The sequence below is a fragment of the Scomber scombrus genome, chromosome 7 (genome assembly GCF_963691925.1).
Source record: "Scomber scombrus chromosome 7, fScoSco1.1, whole genome shotgun sequence".
Classification (NCBI taxonomy): domain Eukaryota; kingdom Metazoa; phylum Chordata; class Actinopteri; order Scombriformes; family Scombridae; genus Scomber; species Scomber scombrus.
In genome coordinates, this window is record NC_084976.1 from 11,091,435 (window position 1) to 11,109,703 (window position 18,269).

The following is an 18,269-nucleotide window of genomic DNA, read 5'->3' on the forward strand; positions in this document are numbered from 1 at the left end:
AAGAGGTCTATTTTGATTACAAAATTATTTATTGAATCAAAAATTAGGTAGACAAAAATAACTGTGCAACCTTGCCCCCCCATCCCCTCAAAAAAAAACTAAACAAAGAAACAAAGTGCACTTAAAACTTAAAAAGCAATAGCTTATACAATCTCAAGCTATCAGTGAAATAGCTTTCTATCTAAATCCAGTCTATCACTGCAATGATCTTCCTTCAGTTTACAAAATATACAATGCTACAATGTGCTGTAGGATATTATGTGTAAATGAAAGTACTTAGTAGAAATGAACAATTCTAGTGAGAGAATTAACAGAAAAAAAAGCTGTAAAACATACAACAGTAAAAAAATGTTTTGAGATTTGAAACCGAGCATAAATTAGTAATATATCTATATAAAACTAGGAATTCAACTCCCTTTGCTCAAATAATCACATTACACAGCAGCTAGCATTTACACCTGAAGATGGATGCTTTATGTTTTATCATTTAGGTTTTCATTCTAAAGATGATTCAGCATGTACATACGCATCCATATGTATACCATTTAATGGCAGCGGTCCCCTCTCCCTAAATCAGAGCTACTCCATACTCTAAACTTTATATACAGAGAAGAGGAATGAAATGCAATAATACTTGCCCTAAATCAAGGCCACAGATACCCTAAGAACTACTGCTTTCCTACAGCATTACTACAACTGCTGGTTTATAGCCATTACATATCAGTAATGACTTGGTGATTAATGAACTAAACTCTTTGCTCATGGTGGCATTCACCATTCATATGCTTCTATAACAGTGCTTCAAAAATGTGGAAATGTTAAGGAAAGGAAAGGTTTGTTTCAGCTTCTCTTTAAATATGAAATATATCATAAATCAGTGGTCAGTTATATTACCACTATGCAACCATACGTTTCTGCAGGGCACTGACGTTGTACATGTATGAGAATCTCTTTAGCTTTTAAACAGCAGCATAAATTAAAGTTAGGGATCATAACAGGAGCATCATGAGCTAACAGGCACTAGTCAGTTTTACTCCTCTTTGCCAAGAACTGTAGAAGTTGGCATTATGAACCAGATCTGATAGAATAATGCACTTAAAAGAAAAAACAAACAAAAAAACAAACAAACATAAACATTGTCTATCCATTGTTTTCTTTAGTGTACTTAATTTTTCAATAATCTTAATTTGTTAAACAAATATTAAGCAGTCCAAATCTGGAAATATCATCAGCTCCAACTTAATTTTTCTTTTTTACAGAAAACATCATATACATAACACTGACTGAGCAACAGTATAAGGCATCCATATCTTAACCGTAAAAGCAAATACAAAAGATCAGAACAAAACAAAATATATGATCTGGAAATAGCATAAACCATTTAAATTTGAAATATTCTTCTTTCATTGGCACACATTTTGTACAATGTTCCGGTTAAAACTACTGAATTCAAGTACAGTGCGGGCAAGATATGTTTAGGAACAGCAAGCTATCGTTAGAAGCTGATATTATGAGCGGAATTGACTGCAAACTTTTTACCTCTGACAGCTTTATCCGGTAGATGTTACAGGTGTTTGGCTACTAACAGAGCAACATTCCTCTACTGTAAGAAATGCTTACAGTAGAGAAAATGAGTAAAAATAATGCTGTTCCATTAAAAGCGGCATTAGTTTATGCATAAGGCCCCTGACTGGTTGAATATTCTTTTAATCTATATTACATTTAGAAACCTTTCTTCATTTATTTATTTATTTTTTGCTACATTATTTGTCATCCATCAGCTTTTCCTTCAAACTTTCAAATAATATTCTCTCAAAATATGACTCAGCCCAGTTTTCCAAATGTCCGTCTCAAAAACACAGTGGCCAAAAAACAAAAAGTATGATGGAATCTGATATATGATTTCTTGTTGCAGTGATATAGGCTTCCCCACTTATTGCTGAGGGAGTGTTGAGGAGGATGCTTGGATCGTTCCCAGTCTGCCATTCACTTGGACTGTCTTTGTGGGCGCCGCGACCTAGTTAAAACAGACACAACATGTCATGTTTGTATTTCTCCATTTTGGTAATGGCAGGAATAATAGTTCATGGCATACTGGAAAGAAAATATCAGGTTCTGTGGTTTATGTGGGAGCGTCTAAATGGATGAAGAAACAAAGAAAATGCCTTAATTGAACAGACAAACCTAAACAGAGTTAGTAAATTTTGTGCCTCATCAGTTCTGAAAGAGATGTGGTCAACAATTCTCTGATTATTTTCCTCCTCCTTGCACTATTCATGCTTTGCTATTGTTCCTGTCTGGTTTAAATGATGCGAAAATAATCATGCAAAAACAAAAAGAAGTAACAGCTGCTGGCCTAAAATTGAACTTCATCTTCTTAAAAAAATGTTCCTGCAGCAGTACAGTTTGGATGTCAAATGAATCTCTGTATGTAAAAAATCTGCAATTCATTTCTAGTTTCCCAGCGGCTGCACCACAGGAGAGCTTGCTTCTGCCTTTGATAGCAAACCAGAGAGATGTGAGTAGAAAGAGGACACTGGTTCAAATCATATGTTTTTCTGTTGTTGTCTTTGGCTTTCATGCCTTTATCTGTGCTGTCTCTTTTTTTCCTCCCTCTCTTCTTTGATAAGAAGTCTCTCTGGGTGAAATTATGCAGCCTTGTGCTCCAAGACTCATACAAAAATAAACACATTAACACGCATGCACACACACACACACACACACACACACACACACACACACACACACACACACACACACACACACACACACACACACACACACACACACACACACACACACACACACACACACAAAATCGAATCATTAAGATATTCATCACTTGCTGTGCTAATGCAAAATTGTAATTTGCTCTGGCTATCTTTGTTTTATTTTTTGCTGTATTTTCCCGTATTTATACCTTTTTTAGCCTGTCGACAGCAGATCCAGAGCGGATGGCCTCCATCATGGCCTCCCTGGCTAAGCCAGGGTTCATGGGTTTGTTAGCACTTGGATGTGCCACAATGGTAGGTTTACCCTGTGGCAGGTCAGGGAGAGGAGGTGGAGGTGCAAACATGGGTGGTGGTGGTGGTGGTAGAGTGAAGACAGGAGAAGTAGAGGTCAAAGAGGGAGGAGAGGAGGAGTTGGGAAGGTCTGCACTTCTCTCATCCTCAGAGGCCACCTTCCTGAACTTCTCAAGCTCAGCAGCAGCGTCAGATTTGGTCTGTTGGGGACAAAGGAGTGAGACAATGGTAACTCCTGAGAAATAAGAGTCCACCGGCTCTTAACATACAATCTTTGCATGTGAAGTTACTCTCACAGCTTTTTTTTTTTTTTTAATGTTTGCATTTATATTATCTTATTGTTTATCTCATGTCTTTTTATGTAAGTCACATGTACATATTTTTTTGCTTTATTTATTTGTGTCCTTTTTTGAGAAGCAAAGTTTTTGAGTCTGATTTACTCATGCAGCATTCCACAGATTCCACTTCTGGAGAGGAAGCTCCAGAGGAGAACCGCAGATGTTTCAGCTACAGCAGTATATTTCCTGCCCCTTTCATTCCACATGGGTCCTTACATGACAGCAAACCACAGCGCATAGAGGGATGGAAATAGACACCCATGCTTGCGTAACATGGTTCATGCATGGTTCTGTGAGCTGCCAACGAGCTAACAACACAAAGAGTTTCAAATTCACATTTTCCCTCAGTGTTTCCCATACATAAACCAATGTGTGGCGCGGCGCCACAGAATCAACACCGAGCGCCACAAATTGATTGTGGGTTTTTTTGTTAAACGCGATTTTGAAATATAAAATATCATTCCGTTCATTCATCTCCTGATGGCACTCTTTCTCCCTGTTATTCTCGTACACACACACACACACACAAAATCTGGAGCGAGCAAGCAAGAGCGTGCGCGCGTGTGTGTGACTATCAATGCAGCGCGTGTGAGAGCACATCGTCCTGATAGATCTGTGTTGCTGCTTATTAGATCAATCGTGCCAAAGTCTTCTAAAGTGTAGGAGCAGTTCACACTACATAAAACTAGAAAGTGTGTGCTGCATCCTGCCGAGGGCGACACAAAGAGCGCGTGCGCAAATATACACGCGCACAAAAAACAATCGGTTTTCTATCGCTTTTGCGTCACATCAATGATATAATGTCACTGTGTGGATCATTAACCTTGTTGCAGTGTGCTCCCTCATTATAGTTAGTGAACTATCAGCTTCTACCTGCTCAGATCTCACAGTCAACAGAAGGCGATGAGGAGAGCAGCAGCTAGTATCTATGTATGGTAGCCTAATGATGGTAAAAGTAAAACTGGCAACTACAAAAATAAACCATTATTATTATTTATCTTTTATTTATTGTTCCAACAGCTCAAGTCAATTGAACAACAGAAAATACCTCTTTTTGTGTAGCATACATGTGTAAGTTATTTTGTTAAAGGTATCAGACATTAACATTTAGTTGTTTTGTTTAAATTATTATTTATAATTTAATATTACTTTAACAACTCAGGGATGTCCAAGCAGCAACATGTTGTTTGAGCACTTTTTTGCATTGTCAATTTGAAATAATGTTTTGTTTTTGAATGAAGGGGTGGAAATTTAAAAAATATTTTTTTATCCGATTCATCGATTAATCGAAAAAATAATCGACTGATTAATCGATTATCAAAGTAATCGTTAGTTGCAGCCCTATTATTTTTCAAAATTTTCTTCCGGGTATGCTACCCCCGGACCCCCCTTGATCAACCTAATGGTGGTGTTAGATGAGGAAAAGCCAAAGGATCATATCACTAAAGTCATTAGGATTTATCCTTTTAGGGAACATACAACATTTCATTGCAATCCTATTTTTTGAGATATTTAAGTCTGGACCAAGGTAGTAGACCGACTGAGCAACGATGCCATCTCTACAACTCTGAAAGAGTTAAGGAGCAAGGTCATGCATCAATTTGATGTGGATACATAAGGTTCAGTCCAGGAGGCTGATAGGGATGGTACAAACAATTCATTATTCTATGGCTCTTTAGGGCTCTATCTCCCTACCACCCCGTTGATATTGACAGACAGTATAGTGATATTGCAGAAATAGCCCGAAGAGTACTTTACCTTTCTCAGCTTTCCGGAGTTGCTCTGAGCTCTAATGGCACTCAGAAGAGCCGACCTCTCATTCTCCTCCTCAGCATAAGAGGTTTTCTTCAAGTTGCTGGGACCAGAAGTGGATATCTAACAATTAAAGGAGAAGACACTTAATGGATATTAAAAAATTGATAATCTATATATGTGTATATTTATCACTAGTAGAGACATCCATCCAACCATCCCCCACGCACCCATATTTCATATGTTTAACTTGATCTCACCTTCTTGAGCCTGTCCTTGCCCCCGCCTGTCTGGATTGCGTCCATCAGGCTGCTGTGCAGAGTCGTGTCTTTCTCAACAGATTTGCAGATCACTGGTCTGAACCTTTTAATTGGCCCAAACACTGTGACTGGTAGAGGCCCAGGGACCGTACCACTATCTGACACTGTAACTGAAGGTTCTGATTTTGCACCAGATGTTAGATGGTGGGCTGCCTTGATTATGTCTGTCGTATTCTGAGGACAAGATAGGGAGTATTAAGTATACTGTAATATAGATTACCAGGTTTGCTATTAAAAAAAATTCACACACAACATGAAATATTTATGATACAGGTTTTACTTACACTTGTCTGCTCTTGTGATTCAGTCTTGGGGGCTGTGGGTTGTTTGGCAGATGTATGTAAAGAACTGCTTTGTGAAGTGCTGGGGCTTCTCCCTTGAATATTATTAATATTATCTCTGTCATTACTGGCGGTCACATTTATTTGGGTGGGGCCAGTAGACCGAATATGCTTGGCTGTTGGTGTTCCTAGCGAATTGGAGCTTTCTTTGGTGGATCCAACACAATTTCCAAATCCACCCCTGTCCTGTCTCACTTCTCCGAAATCTCTCTGGGTGTTGTACATATACTCAGGGAAGCTCATAGACCTCTTAGGACCAAGAGGGTTAGAAACAGAATCGTTTTCCTTGTTATTGTACAGAGAGGTCTGGGAAGATTGGCGTGGATTCACTTGTATGGACCGACCCGATCTTTGGAAGCTGGTGCCCTGTGTTTTTAATGGAGCAGAGGACTCGGGGGAGTAAGGAATGGAGTTGGGTTTAGCTGAAGTCTTTGGGGCGTATTTAGTGATGGCAGATGCTACATACTGGCTTGAGGTTCGCCTGGATGGTTTGAGGAAGGGCAGGTCTCTTTTCAGGTCTGAAGGGGATGGATGGGGAAGGGTCGGTCCATTACTTGGCTGCTGAACATTTTTGGACACTGAAATCTTGCTCTCTACTTCTACCCGTTCCTCTTTTGCAACTTTGACATCTTTCACTGGTTCTTTAGCTTCTTCTTTAACACTCTCTTTAGGCTGGGACCTCTCTCCAGATTTATTAAGTGTACTTGGTGTCTTTTTCAGGTCCTCTATGTTACCGGTCTTCAACACAGTTTTTGATACTGCAGTTTGAGTACTTTTCAGGTCATCTGTACTCTCCTTTGCCTTGTCAATCAGACCTTTGCTCTGGGGAACAGGGCTTTCTTGTCTTTCATTTAAGCTCCAAAAAGCTTTGGCTTTTCCAAGAAGAGGAGACCCCTCACTGCAATTACTTTTTAACTCTGATGAACCACCAACTCTGTTGTGGGAGATACCCGTTTTTACCATATTTCCTTGCTCATCTATCTTAATGGCATGCCTAGTTAATGCTGGCTCTCTCATATCAGCATGCATCACAGAGTGTTTGGGAGGAACCACAGTGAAAGTTTTCATACCGAAGCGTGACGTGACATTGCGTGTGATTTTACCGTGTGAAGAATTAGAGCTGGAGCTATTTCGTGTTATTTTGTTTATTTGTGTCTCTTCATCTCCTTCCGTAGAAGCTAATCTAGGAGGATAGGTTGGTGGCAGAACAGGTTTCTTCTCTTGGAGCTGAGTGTTACTCTTCACAGGATCAAGCACAATCTGAGCGTTCTTGCTGTGTTTCTGTGTCTCAACATTAGATTTCACTGCTGGTGTTTTTTGTTTGTCCTCTTTCAAACTGTTAGCATGAGATATAGTCATCTCTTCAACTTTTGTCTCTAATATCTTTTCTTTCTTTTTGACAGACTTGTTCTTCAGTGACTTCTTACGTTGAGACGGCTGCGTAGAATGTGTACTGCTGCTTTTATTATCATCAGCAGCTGTACAAGCATTGTTGTTTGTGTTCTGTAGCTCCACAGCACTGCTTGGACCTGTGATAAGAAAGTGGCAAGAAAGAGTAATTTTAATGTAGAAATAAATCACATAACAGCTTCTGCATGGCTTGTTGTATCTCAGCAACTTTTTCTTCTTACCTTTGCTGTGAGCTGACTCAGTCCTGATAAGTAACTTTGTGTCACATTCTACAAAGTTAGATCCATAGTCTTCTAGCACTTCATCTATGGCTGTGACTGGCACATCCATGTCTACTACAGACACCGGCACCTCATTACTGTCTGTGGACATGGTGTAGGTGGTTTCTGAGACCATATCTACGTGATCTGGAGAAGGGAAACAGATCAGGAAGTAGGAAGGATAGTAGATAATATCTACTCAAGGTATATAACAAATGTAAAAGGCAGCCTGATGAGACACATTCATTCACTGTTGTTATTTTTATGTTAAACAGGTTTAATCGTTTACTGAGCTATAAACTAATTCCTCTGTCTGATGGCATGTGGCTAAACTACCAGAACACCTCAATGAAGACATATGAAGTCATTTTAAGATTATAGCAGGACGGTGGTCAATGATATGTTTTTTCACCTGCAAGGTCTGCTTCCAAATCTACCAAAGTCTGATGGAGCTGGGCTGTGAGCTGTGAATCTTGTTCATAGCTGTCCTTTAGCCTGCCTGACTTCGCCTTTGGGTTGATGTCGTCGTGTCTGAGGGTGGTACATAAAAATATGTGTCAAAAAGACATCTGCACACATACACACTCATTTAATATTTGTACATGCAAAAGTCATAATAAAGCCTAGCCTGTCATCCAGTCACAGCTGTTATGAACCATTTATTTAATGCTGGTGTCACATCCAACACCCTTCCCGTTACTAATCTGCCTCAGAAACCAAAAGGGTGAATGCAGTTCAATAGTACGGGAAAGAAAACAAATTGTTAGTTAGTTTTAAATATTTTTTGCTTGTTCAAAGATGAATTTTATTTTCATTGGAGACTGCTGTCTTTGAAACATGCAGCTGTAAAGATATTATTACCACAGTTCAAACTTCCTTCACTCTCTTCAAGGGTTCAGCAGAGCATTCTCATGAGTTACGGGCATATTAGCCATAACAAATTGCGACAAGAAGGCCAAACCAAATAGAATTTGTCTTCTCAGAGACTTGGACTGGCCGTCTTTTCCTCAACAATTCTGAGAAAACAGGGTTATAGTGCTTTCCTGGAATACTAAGGAGCCAGCAGCATCAGGCCAGGCCCTGGATTCATAAAGTGTCTCTGAGTAAGATCATTGATCCAGGATCCCTACTCTGAGCACATTACCATACACATTTCACAACAACTTAAAGGGTGAAAAGTGATCTGGGGCAGCATTCATTTTCCACAAAGACCTTTGATTCAGGGCCTAGAACCATAACTATTAAATCCAAGCACTAAGAGTAGAGGGTGCCAGCTTTGGCTACAACTCAAATATAACACATGGCAGGAACTGCTCTTGGTTATTACTGCTGGCACAGTAAGCTGTGGAGAGACTTCTGTAGTGGTCTGAAACAGCAAGGTTTCACTCTTTAGGTTAAAATGCAGGTGTGAAATGAAACTTGATCATAGTGCAAGAATGGAACTAGCCATTTACATGCAGTTATGAGTGGTTAGGCTGGCTTAAATCCACAATAAGGTGAATAGCACATATATTATCTTGTCTGTGAGAAAGCAATGATCTATTAAAATGGATTTTAAAAAGAGTTGACAGCAATGGGAAAGATTTGAAGTATAAGATGGGAAGGAGTCAAAAGAAAGATGAAGTATATATACTGGGAAGTATATATACTGGGAAGTATAAGGCCAGATAGATGACTGAGTAAGGTAGACACTGTGAGTGATGCGTGAATGTGCCTCCATGTCTAGTATTTAACTTAAATTATCTTGTTGTATAAATAATTAATGTCATCAACCATGTAAATGCAAATACACAGCAAGCTTGATAACTTAATTTCTTTCCATTCCCTCATCCACCCTTTCTTCCACTCATTCCCATGCTGCTTTCCATGACATCCTCTTTACCTGTGTCTTGATCCCCAGGTGGCACATCCCTCATCACTGTCACTGGAATTCTCCCGCACTGGTCCCTGCAATCTCTCTCCTCCGCCACCACTACTTCCATCCAGAGACAAACTTTCATCTGGGGATGTGGGTTGGGTGTCAGATGGGGAGCTAACCAATCCTGAGTCCTCACCCTCTGCCATGCCCTCGGAAGCTGCGTAACCCTGGTCTGGCAGGCTGATGCCACCAATGCTGCTACCCACAGACAAAGTCTCCTCCTCGGGTGTTTCAGCTTCTGGGATTTGACCACTGACTGTGGAGCTCTTCATGGAGGGGAGCCAGGCTGGGGGAGGATAGAGGAAGATCTTTGTGTTAGTACTGGGTGTTATCACAGCCCTTTAACTGTTAGCAATCGTTAGCAACAATCAACTTAGATGTCAAAATCAAAAGGAGTTTAATGAACTAAGGTGTTGTTTAGTGGAACTTAAGCACTAGAATGGGATTGCTCCCATTTCATTATCAACTTGATCATCAAACTGCTAGTGCTCGGATGTTAGGAGGTCTTGCAGTAATGAATACAAACACTTTTAATACCATGCATTAGTTTTCCAAAAAAACGTTTTGGCTTTAACTTATTTTTCTCAAACTCACAAACCTTAAAAGGACTTCTGACACCAGGGAAAACACTGAGAAAAACAACACAACAAATCATAGGGGGATTTATTTGAAAAGAAGCACAGGATGCAGAGTGAGCATGAGGAGCAAGAGATGGAAGAAGAGAAAAAAAAAACAGAGGAAGTATTTACCTTAGTTTCAACATTCATTCTGACACCACACACACAAACCAGAAAACACAAGCCAAATATACAAACATAAGTCCGGAGCACAACCACTTGTGGCTTGATAAAACAGCTTTAATGATGTGTGGGTGGACTTACTGTAAACAAACCGTTTTAAGTAGATTTTTACAGTACTGTTTTAGATTCAAGTGAAAGATAGTATTGCTTCATACCCTCTCATCTCTTTAGCACAATCATGCTCTGGTCAGTCCTGAGGGTTTTACAGAACTTATTTAGTCTGTCACTGATCTCATTGAATTCTAGGCCAAAAGAATAAAAATCAATGTACCATTTGTAAGGTTTTCAGCAGCCCAACCAGCATGCAGAGTACTGCAAACTCAACAGGGAATTCTTTAAAATGAGTTTAACAGTGAGTAAACTTGCTTATAATACCAGGTGTCTGTAAGTGTGTGCATGCACCATGCTTCTGTATGTCTTACTATGTATGTGTGTATTTGTGTGTGTGAGTGTGTGCAGTTTTGGGCCTGGTCCTAATGGTGTGGAGAGAACAGTCAGTTCCAGGAGATGTGGTGATGACTCACAGGGCTGTCCTCCCAGCTCCTTCCCAGCAACAGCTTAACCATGCCAGCTACAGCCACAATCAGCACACACACACACACAACTGTGCATATACACACACTGTCATATGTTTACACACGTACAGTATATGCTTGCAAATGCAAACACGCAAGTACCCATCCACACCTGCTGAGTTCTCAAACATCCAACACAATACAACTGCAGGCACATGCTTCTGTTACAGCCTAACAAAAACGTGTCTACACTCCCGTGCAAATCAGTACTGTGATATGTTACTTTGAGGCAATCCATGCAGAATCCAAAACAAAAATCCTTGATTCTGAGTCTTCAACTGTTTAATTGAAAAAAATCTTTCGAGCATTTACTGTTTTTCAGTCTTTTTACACACACAGTCTTTAAAGATAATGTTCATTTTCACAACTCAACAGGCTGAATAAGTACACATCACGTCACTAGGCTGCAGCTTTGCACTGTAACTCAATAGCTTAGATACGGACGCGTACTGCTGCCACGCCAGAAAAAGAAAAGTTTCACGTTATAACGTAATACTGAAGCATTTTATTTTTCTGGCATGGCAGCAATATGTTTCTATACTTAGAACTACTGTAGCAGAAGATAAATTACATTTTCGACAACAATGTGATCACTGTAAAAAACAAACACTGCTGTAATCAGAGCCAAAAATGAACAATCATATCAAAACTGTTCTTGACACCACAGTAGTTGCATTCATATAGTACAGAACATGGTAAAATCTGGTGCTCAAATCCCTTGACATGTTGACCAAACAAAAAAGCATTTTGCATTTCTTTAAAAGCATATAATAATATACTGCTCAAAACTATAAACAAGTTATATTTCTGTGGCATGGTTAAGGCCAGGTTTCTTACAGCTTTTCCGCTTAAGAGCCAAATTATTATGTATTCTTGCTGTGGAACCCAAACAGTCACTTGTTCACATAGGATGTCAATATAAAGGTTTTGTAAATTCTTAACAGCAATCTGAAGCATGCATGTAATTATATGCTGTTGTAATAATAATAACTAAATCTAAAACAAATGAGTGAGTAATGTAAATCTCTTATCTGAGTAGATTGTTATAAACCTGCCGTGGGAAGATGCATTTCACTTCAGAGACTTGTCTTTATAATATAGGAGCCACCACCACTTGTCAACATGTTATTTATAGATAGTCCTTTTGATACTAAACCAAATCAAAACACAAAGCACAGAGAAAGGCACATACATTGTCCAACTATTGATCTGCAGATATCACATCGCCAAAGTATTGGCTCACAGATATCGCAGGGCCTTGCCTCATAGCCTTTCATGACACTCATCAATCACAATGTAATTGATACGTCCATGCTTTAGCTCATTTATCATTGTATAGTCCTCTGACCACATTCTGTGTGTCCATTTTGTACTCTGCTCTGATCTCATGCATAATCAATAACAACCCCAACAATCAAGTTGAAATGCAAAACCATTAACAGTATATACATACATTTGTAAAAAAAGAAAAATAAATCTTTAAGGGTGAAATTGTAGAGCCCAACTTGCTTTCACTTGCAGCATGTTGTGTCCTAAGCAGAATCAAGACTGAATTTTCATGAGTGATGCAAAAAGGTGGCCTCAAAGTGCCTAACACCAAACGAAACGAGTAACAGAACTGAGACAATAAAAATTACAACAGAAATGTGACTGTAACCACAAACAAAATCTAAAAGCAATGATAGGAGGAAAGGAGGTGCAGAAGGATGTCCAGCCGAAGAAAGAAGGGTGAATAATAAGTAAAGACGACTGATGAAAAATTATTGGTGGACGGAGGAAGGGTCAAGCCAAAGACAGACTTCAGGAGTGTTTGGAGCGCAGACGCACAGGCCCACAGCAGTACACTACAAAAAAGGGTGTGGGGGCAGGGGGTAAAGAAAAGAACAGACAAGATTTGAGATGGTTCATAAGATCATGAGCATTGTACTTGGCAAGAATAGCAAGGCAAACAGCATCCAGGGAAAACCTTAAAGTAAAAAAGGAAATTGAGGAAAAAAACAAACACGATGTGTGTTACCCTGCAAGATTCATAGTCTTTGTAGTGTAGTGTAACATAATACAAAGGGAAACAATCCTCGTCTCCAGAACAACTGGAACATTACCTCCGGTTTTGACCTTCAGGTGGCTTACATACAAATCAGTATGCCTTACCAATCTCTTCCATAATACATATAATATACTCCCATGTACTGTATAAATGAAACATAAAAGGCACTCCAGTTGATTGGTGTTGACCTCAGCCATGACCTTTTGGACCCAGAAGAAATAACAGGGATTACAGGTTGACATTTACAGATATGAAGCACCTTGACCTCACATGGACCCAGTATCACTTAACAACTCAGCTGCCACAGTCGCTGATGGAGAGATGGAAAACATGTGAGGACAGAGTGCACAATATACACACACACACACACACACACACACACACACACACACACACACACACACACACACACACACACACACACACACACACACACACACACACACACATGCATGTGCACAAACAGGTTTGGCACTAAAGAAAAAAATGCAAATTCAGATTGGGACAAATGAAATAAAAGATAGAAAACAAGGAGGGCTGCTTCTGGGAAAGAAAAGACAGGTCAAGAGGGAAGGAAAAGGAGAAGCAGTCCATCTGGAACCTACACTGGGGAGCTGCTTCCTCCACCTCCATAGTTCTCTGTGGGGAGTTGCTGTCTGTGGGTTCAATGGGAGGGGAGGACAGGGGAGGGGGTAGGACAAGCTGTGGCGGTTCTTGGACTGGGGAACGGCGAGGTTTGGGCGGAGCTGGTCGATCAAGGGTTCCTGGAGGAGAAACAGCATGCATGCAGGGCAATAATTGATTGTTATGCTCGTAAAAACATCTTATATACAAACCACTTATCAAACTGAAAGTAGTAGAAAAAAATATACTATATGCAATCATCAAGATCTTTGTTTTTTATTTATTTTGGCAACGTCTTGGCGGCTGTGTTTTCTTGCTACACTTTCTAGTGACTGCTTATTATTCAAAGAATGGCTTCTTTATACTTGGAATTTCTGATGAAGTTTGAGTTTCTGTGTGTAGTACTACTGTCTTTGTCTGCTGAGCCATGGAGATTATAACTATTGATGCACTGTAAGCTACTCCATTATTTACAGTACATTCATTTGCAAGTTTCTTTTTACCAAAAAGCTCCTGTGGAATGTCACAAATTTAGGGTTGCTGTTTGGCAACAATGATCTGTTGAGTATCAACGAGAGCTTCAAGAAAAGTGAAGTGACAGCAACAACAGGCTGCTACTTTTCAGTTTTCAAAAAATCTGTTTCTTGGTAAAGCATTTGTTTGGTGCAACACAATATTTTAAAAATGTACTTGATTTGAACCTGTGATTGTGCTCACACAACATGTTAACTAGATGAAAAAGAAATGTGGCAACTAATGTAAGAAGAAGCTACTAGAGTGTACAGATGTGTAACGTGCTACACAAAGCATGAGAGGGATGGGTGAAATGTGTACTGACACTGAGACAAATTCAATCCAGATAACATATTGGGTTGTAGGGGCAAAAGCAACATTTCTGTAAAACCTAAATTTCCTTACACGGCTTGTGATACATCAGTAAGCCGGGTCTTAGTCAGCCGGTGCTGTCAATGTGCTACTTTATCTGTTTACTCTGTTGTTGACAATGGGAAGAAAGTGAAACAGCATACAGGACTGAGACAGTTACACACTGAGAAATTACACAGTCTCAATAAGTAATACTAACATCACTTTTTCAATATCAACCACTGGATGTTGTTTTGACTAGTTTTATGGAAAGAGAAGAAGAAGAGATTTATGTAAAGAAAAGCCACTACTTTATATTTTACCCTACCCCACTCAGTTTTAAGCTAAAGTTGCAGTGAAACAATATTTACATTTACTCTCTCAATATACATGCATTCTCAGTCTCCTGCTAATGCTTTGAATCCAAATGGTCATAATTACTAACATAACATATTTTCAAGTGCCTAACACACATATGTATGGACACACATTCATTTAACTGTCTATTATAGACCTTTGGAGACCTAAAGGTAAATATCACTAATATTAGATACTATAAGAGGCAATGACATAAAAGCAAGATAATGAACACACTATGGCGTGATGCTACATAATTCTTTTAAGTGTAATGGTTTGCAGTTTCATGTCTGGTAAAGCTTTAAGATAAAGTTCTTTAAATCGAAATAAACAAAGTAAGTTACATACAGTTTACAAATAGATCGACTTTGCTTAAATGGAAGGCTAAATAATACCTCCATACATTAAAGATTAAATGAAACTTATATAAATGAAAGGCTAACTGAAACTTAATAAATGCACTGTGTACATTTGTGCTTCTGCCTCTGCCTACACAAGCGTAAGTGCACCACACTATACTGTACGTGCTGGGTGCAGCTGTCTAGTCCTAATGTGTATACCAGCTATTCATTCGCTGCCAAATACGTACTGTTCACGACATATAATGAAGTGCAGTTGCCAGGCAGTGTTGAAGAATATCTAGTTGAGGTTGTGTATTGGACAAAAATGCAGCTTCTGGAACAAAACTATTTTACTGCAAATACACATCTTAACTTTCTTCCACATTGCAAAGGGATAGAGGGAAGATTTAAAAGAGGTAGAGAGTTAAAAAAAAAAAGAGAAGAGAAATGCAGTATCAGCTGTGTCAGGGTAGAGAAAAGAGTAGTAGCTAGGTCTGTACATTTATTAATGATCCTCATGCTTTTTTCTATCCTGTCTAACGCGCTAACCTTCTCATACTTCATCCTTTCTCCTGCTTTCATCTTTCTATCATCCTGCTCTCTTTAAACCCCTCTAGTCCCCTTGTTTCTACCACACTACCCTGTCATCCTGCTGCCAAAACCTTCCCATGCTCCTTTCTCTGAACTCCATTCTGCTGCTCTCACCTTTCTCATCCCTTTTCTGAGGTCTACAACTCTCTCATCTCTACTCCTGTCAGGCACCACAGCCCTGTGCTGCAATCTCACATTGCTATGGAGAAAGATCTAGGTTATATAGAGATCAATACAAGGCCAGTAAAAGTTCAAGTAGATCCTGTTTAAATCTGCAATGGATCGGTTTAATCTTTGTATCTTCCAACTTTGAATGTTTGTGTGAGCGACTGCATGCATATAAGAGATAGAGAGACATGCAGAAAGGGAGGAAACGAAAGAAAGATAAGAAGAACGTGAGGAAGTAGGAGCGAGACACAAGGACTGTACTGTCATGACCTATGATGAAAACCAGCTCCACTAGTTCCTGTACTTCACCCATGACATGTACGCACACGCACGCGCACACACACACACACACACACACACACACGCACGCACACACAGACGTACGTCATTCCTGACAGTTTAAGTTTCGAACGTTGATGCATTGTGACAGCTCAGTTCTCCAGGGCAGACATTCAATCACTTTCTAACAGGTAGAAAACCTCCACAGGCAACTTCTGACTGTCTCACTTCTTGAACACAAAGAGAGAGTTTTTACCATGGCAGTCAAGAGTTCATTGATCAACAGCCAGCTTCATTTCCTTTTAACATAAATATTGTATGTACTGGGGAGTGAAATTGTGATGTCAGTTGGTTTAAATTAAGATTTTACTCCCATCCTTAGTAATTGATGGAACATATTACTGTAAAACTGTAATCTATAGCATAATGTATACATAACATAGAAAACATATACGTAGATCCCATCATATCCTATCATATCATCCTTAAAGTTCAAAAGGACCCCTCTCTCCTGGTTTATAATCTTTTTAATTTCCTTCTTTCTCACTAAAGACCAAAAACATTAAGACCACTATATATGTTCCTATATGCTGGTTTTTATTTTACTCATGTTTTTTATGCTTTTATGATTATGTTATGGGTTGGATATTACCTGTTTTATAATGTATTATGGGCTTTATGAGTGAGTGGTTTTACTATTTTTGGCTGTTTCTATTCTTGTTTCAGTGAGCTCAGTAAGACAAATTCCAATCAATCATGTTGACATGGCAATAAGTGAATCTTGAATAAAGATTGTTGCTTATTAAAGCTGTGTTAGAAGCTGTTTTTTGTACACTGCTGTGTTGCGTGTTTGTTTTTGATATAGATATTTACCCATTCCACTGTGTCTGTTGTTTTCAACTTCATCCATTTTCAGGTTGAGGGCCGACTCAGTCTCTGACCGCGAGCTGCTGACTGAAATCACCTCTTGATTTAATTCAGTAGCCACACTGCTGACCATTTCCGACTCCTCCATTCTGCTGCTGGAGCTTTTCGTAGTGGGCCGGACCCGCACAGAGCCGCTCACTGTGCTGCTGGTGAGGCTGCTGCAGCGGGAGCCGGTCTGATCTGGGTCGAGGTCTGAGTCGTCAAGGCTGTGACTGAATTCAGAACTGGAATCCTGGGCGGCTAGGCTGTCAGTGGTGCTGCTGCTTGGGGTCGGGGAGCTGGGGGTTGGAGTGGCAGCGTACACAGGTAGAGGATGGACTTCAGTTTTCAGGGGGGCTGGTTTCACTGTCTGTCTTACAACAGTGGTAGTACCGACTGTGGTTGACTGTGCCACCTTAATGCGAGTGGCTGGGGTAGGTGTTTCAGTTGCAGGGCTGTCAGGGCTGGGTGCAGTGGAAGTTGAGGTATCGTCGATGGAAGTTGGGGTAGGAGGAGGGGCTGGAGCCTTTCTTTTCCTCTGCTGGCTTTCTGAGCCAAGGCCCATCTGATAGACAATAAGTAAAAGAGAAAGGGAGAGACAGTAGAAAGTAAATTTATGTGAGCACCTTGTGCATGTGTGTATGTGTGTGTGGTCTACCCATAAATCAACCTGTAAATTCAGTCTGCCAGGACTGAAGTGGAGTTTACTACTGAGTAATTAAATCAAGTGGAATTCTGGCAGCCGCCTGAGTCTTCAAATCCAACAGTGCCAACATTCCTTTTAAATTATCCAACAACAAGACCTACAATGTTTAGTAGTGATACACTTAATTTGATGCAGTGGTATTGTGACAGTACATTATTATACGCGTATGTAACTGATGTGTTTCTCGTAATTATTCAAGGGAACAAACGTAAAACTGTTTCGCTGAATTACTTGTAATGGTGAATCACTGATCACCTTAGGGGTGAAGACCAGAGCCAGATGAGTAATTTTCAAAATGATGCAATTTCTTCTGTGTGCGTATAAACACAAAACAGCATCTCAAACACAATTATTGGTAAGGACCAACTTAAGCCACTTAGGCAAGAACTCAATGAAAGGAAAAAAGTAAAATGATATCAAATCACATTCAGCTCAGTAGCAACAAGTGATTCAACAGAAATCTGTCATGGGCTGTGTCATAATACTCTACTTATTTTTATACCGTTTTATGTTTTTCATAAAAGAAGAAAAGGAAGATTCAGACTGGTTTTGGAGAGATTTGTGTTGGATATCAACTTTCAGGAGAGGAGGATATAGGAGAAAAGAGTGAGAAATACAAAATAGGGGGAGATAGGACACAACTATGAAT

General features: G+C 39.7%; 1 protein-coding gene across 8 annotated transcripts in view; it reads right to left on the minus strand.

The window, feature by feature from the left end:
• cobl (cordon-bleu WH2 repeat protein) overlaps window positions 1-18,269 on the minus strand; it is a 62,680-nt gene continuing 44,411 nt past the window's right edge. For 3 of the 8 annotated variants that reach the window (XM_062422270.1, XM_062422266.1, XM_062422268.1), the window contains 10 exons: window positions 16,882-17,479; window positions 13,390-13,548; window positions 9,327-9,648; window positions 7,857-7,975; window positions 7,406-7,591; window positions 5,718-7,303; window positions 5,374-5,607; window positions 5,120-5,236; window positions 2,921-3,223; window positions 1-2,017 (listed from right to left, as the gene is read on the minus strand). In XM_062422270.1, coding sequence (XP_062278254.1) covers window positions 1,934-2,017; window positions 2,921-3,223; window positions 5,120-5,236; window positions 5,374-5,607; window positions 5,718-7,303; window positions 7,406-7,591; window positions 7,857-7,975; window positions 9,327-9,648; window positions 13,390-13,548; window positions 16,882-17,479 — 3,708 coding nt within the window. In that variant the 3' untranslated portion in view covers window positions 1-1,933. The remainder of the gene's footprint in view (window positions 2,018-2,920; window positions 3,224-5,119; window positions 5,237-5,373; window positions 5,608-5,717; window positions 7,304-7,405; window positions 7,592-7,856; window positions 7,976-9,326; window positions 9,649-13,389; window positions 13,549-16,881; window positions 17,480-18,269) is intronic. The other 5 variants (XM_062422272.1, XM_062422271.1, XM_062422269.1 and 2 more) reach the window with 3 other exon arrangements.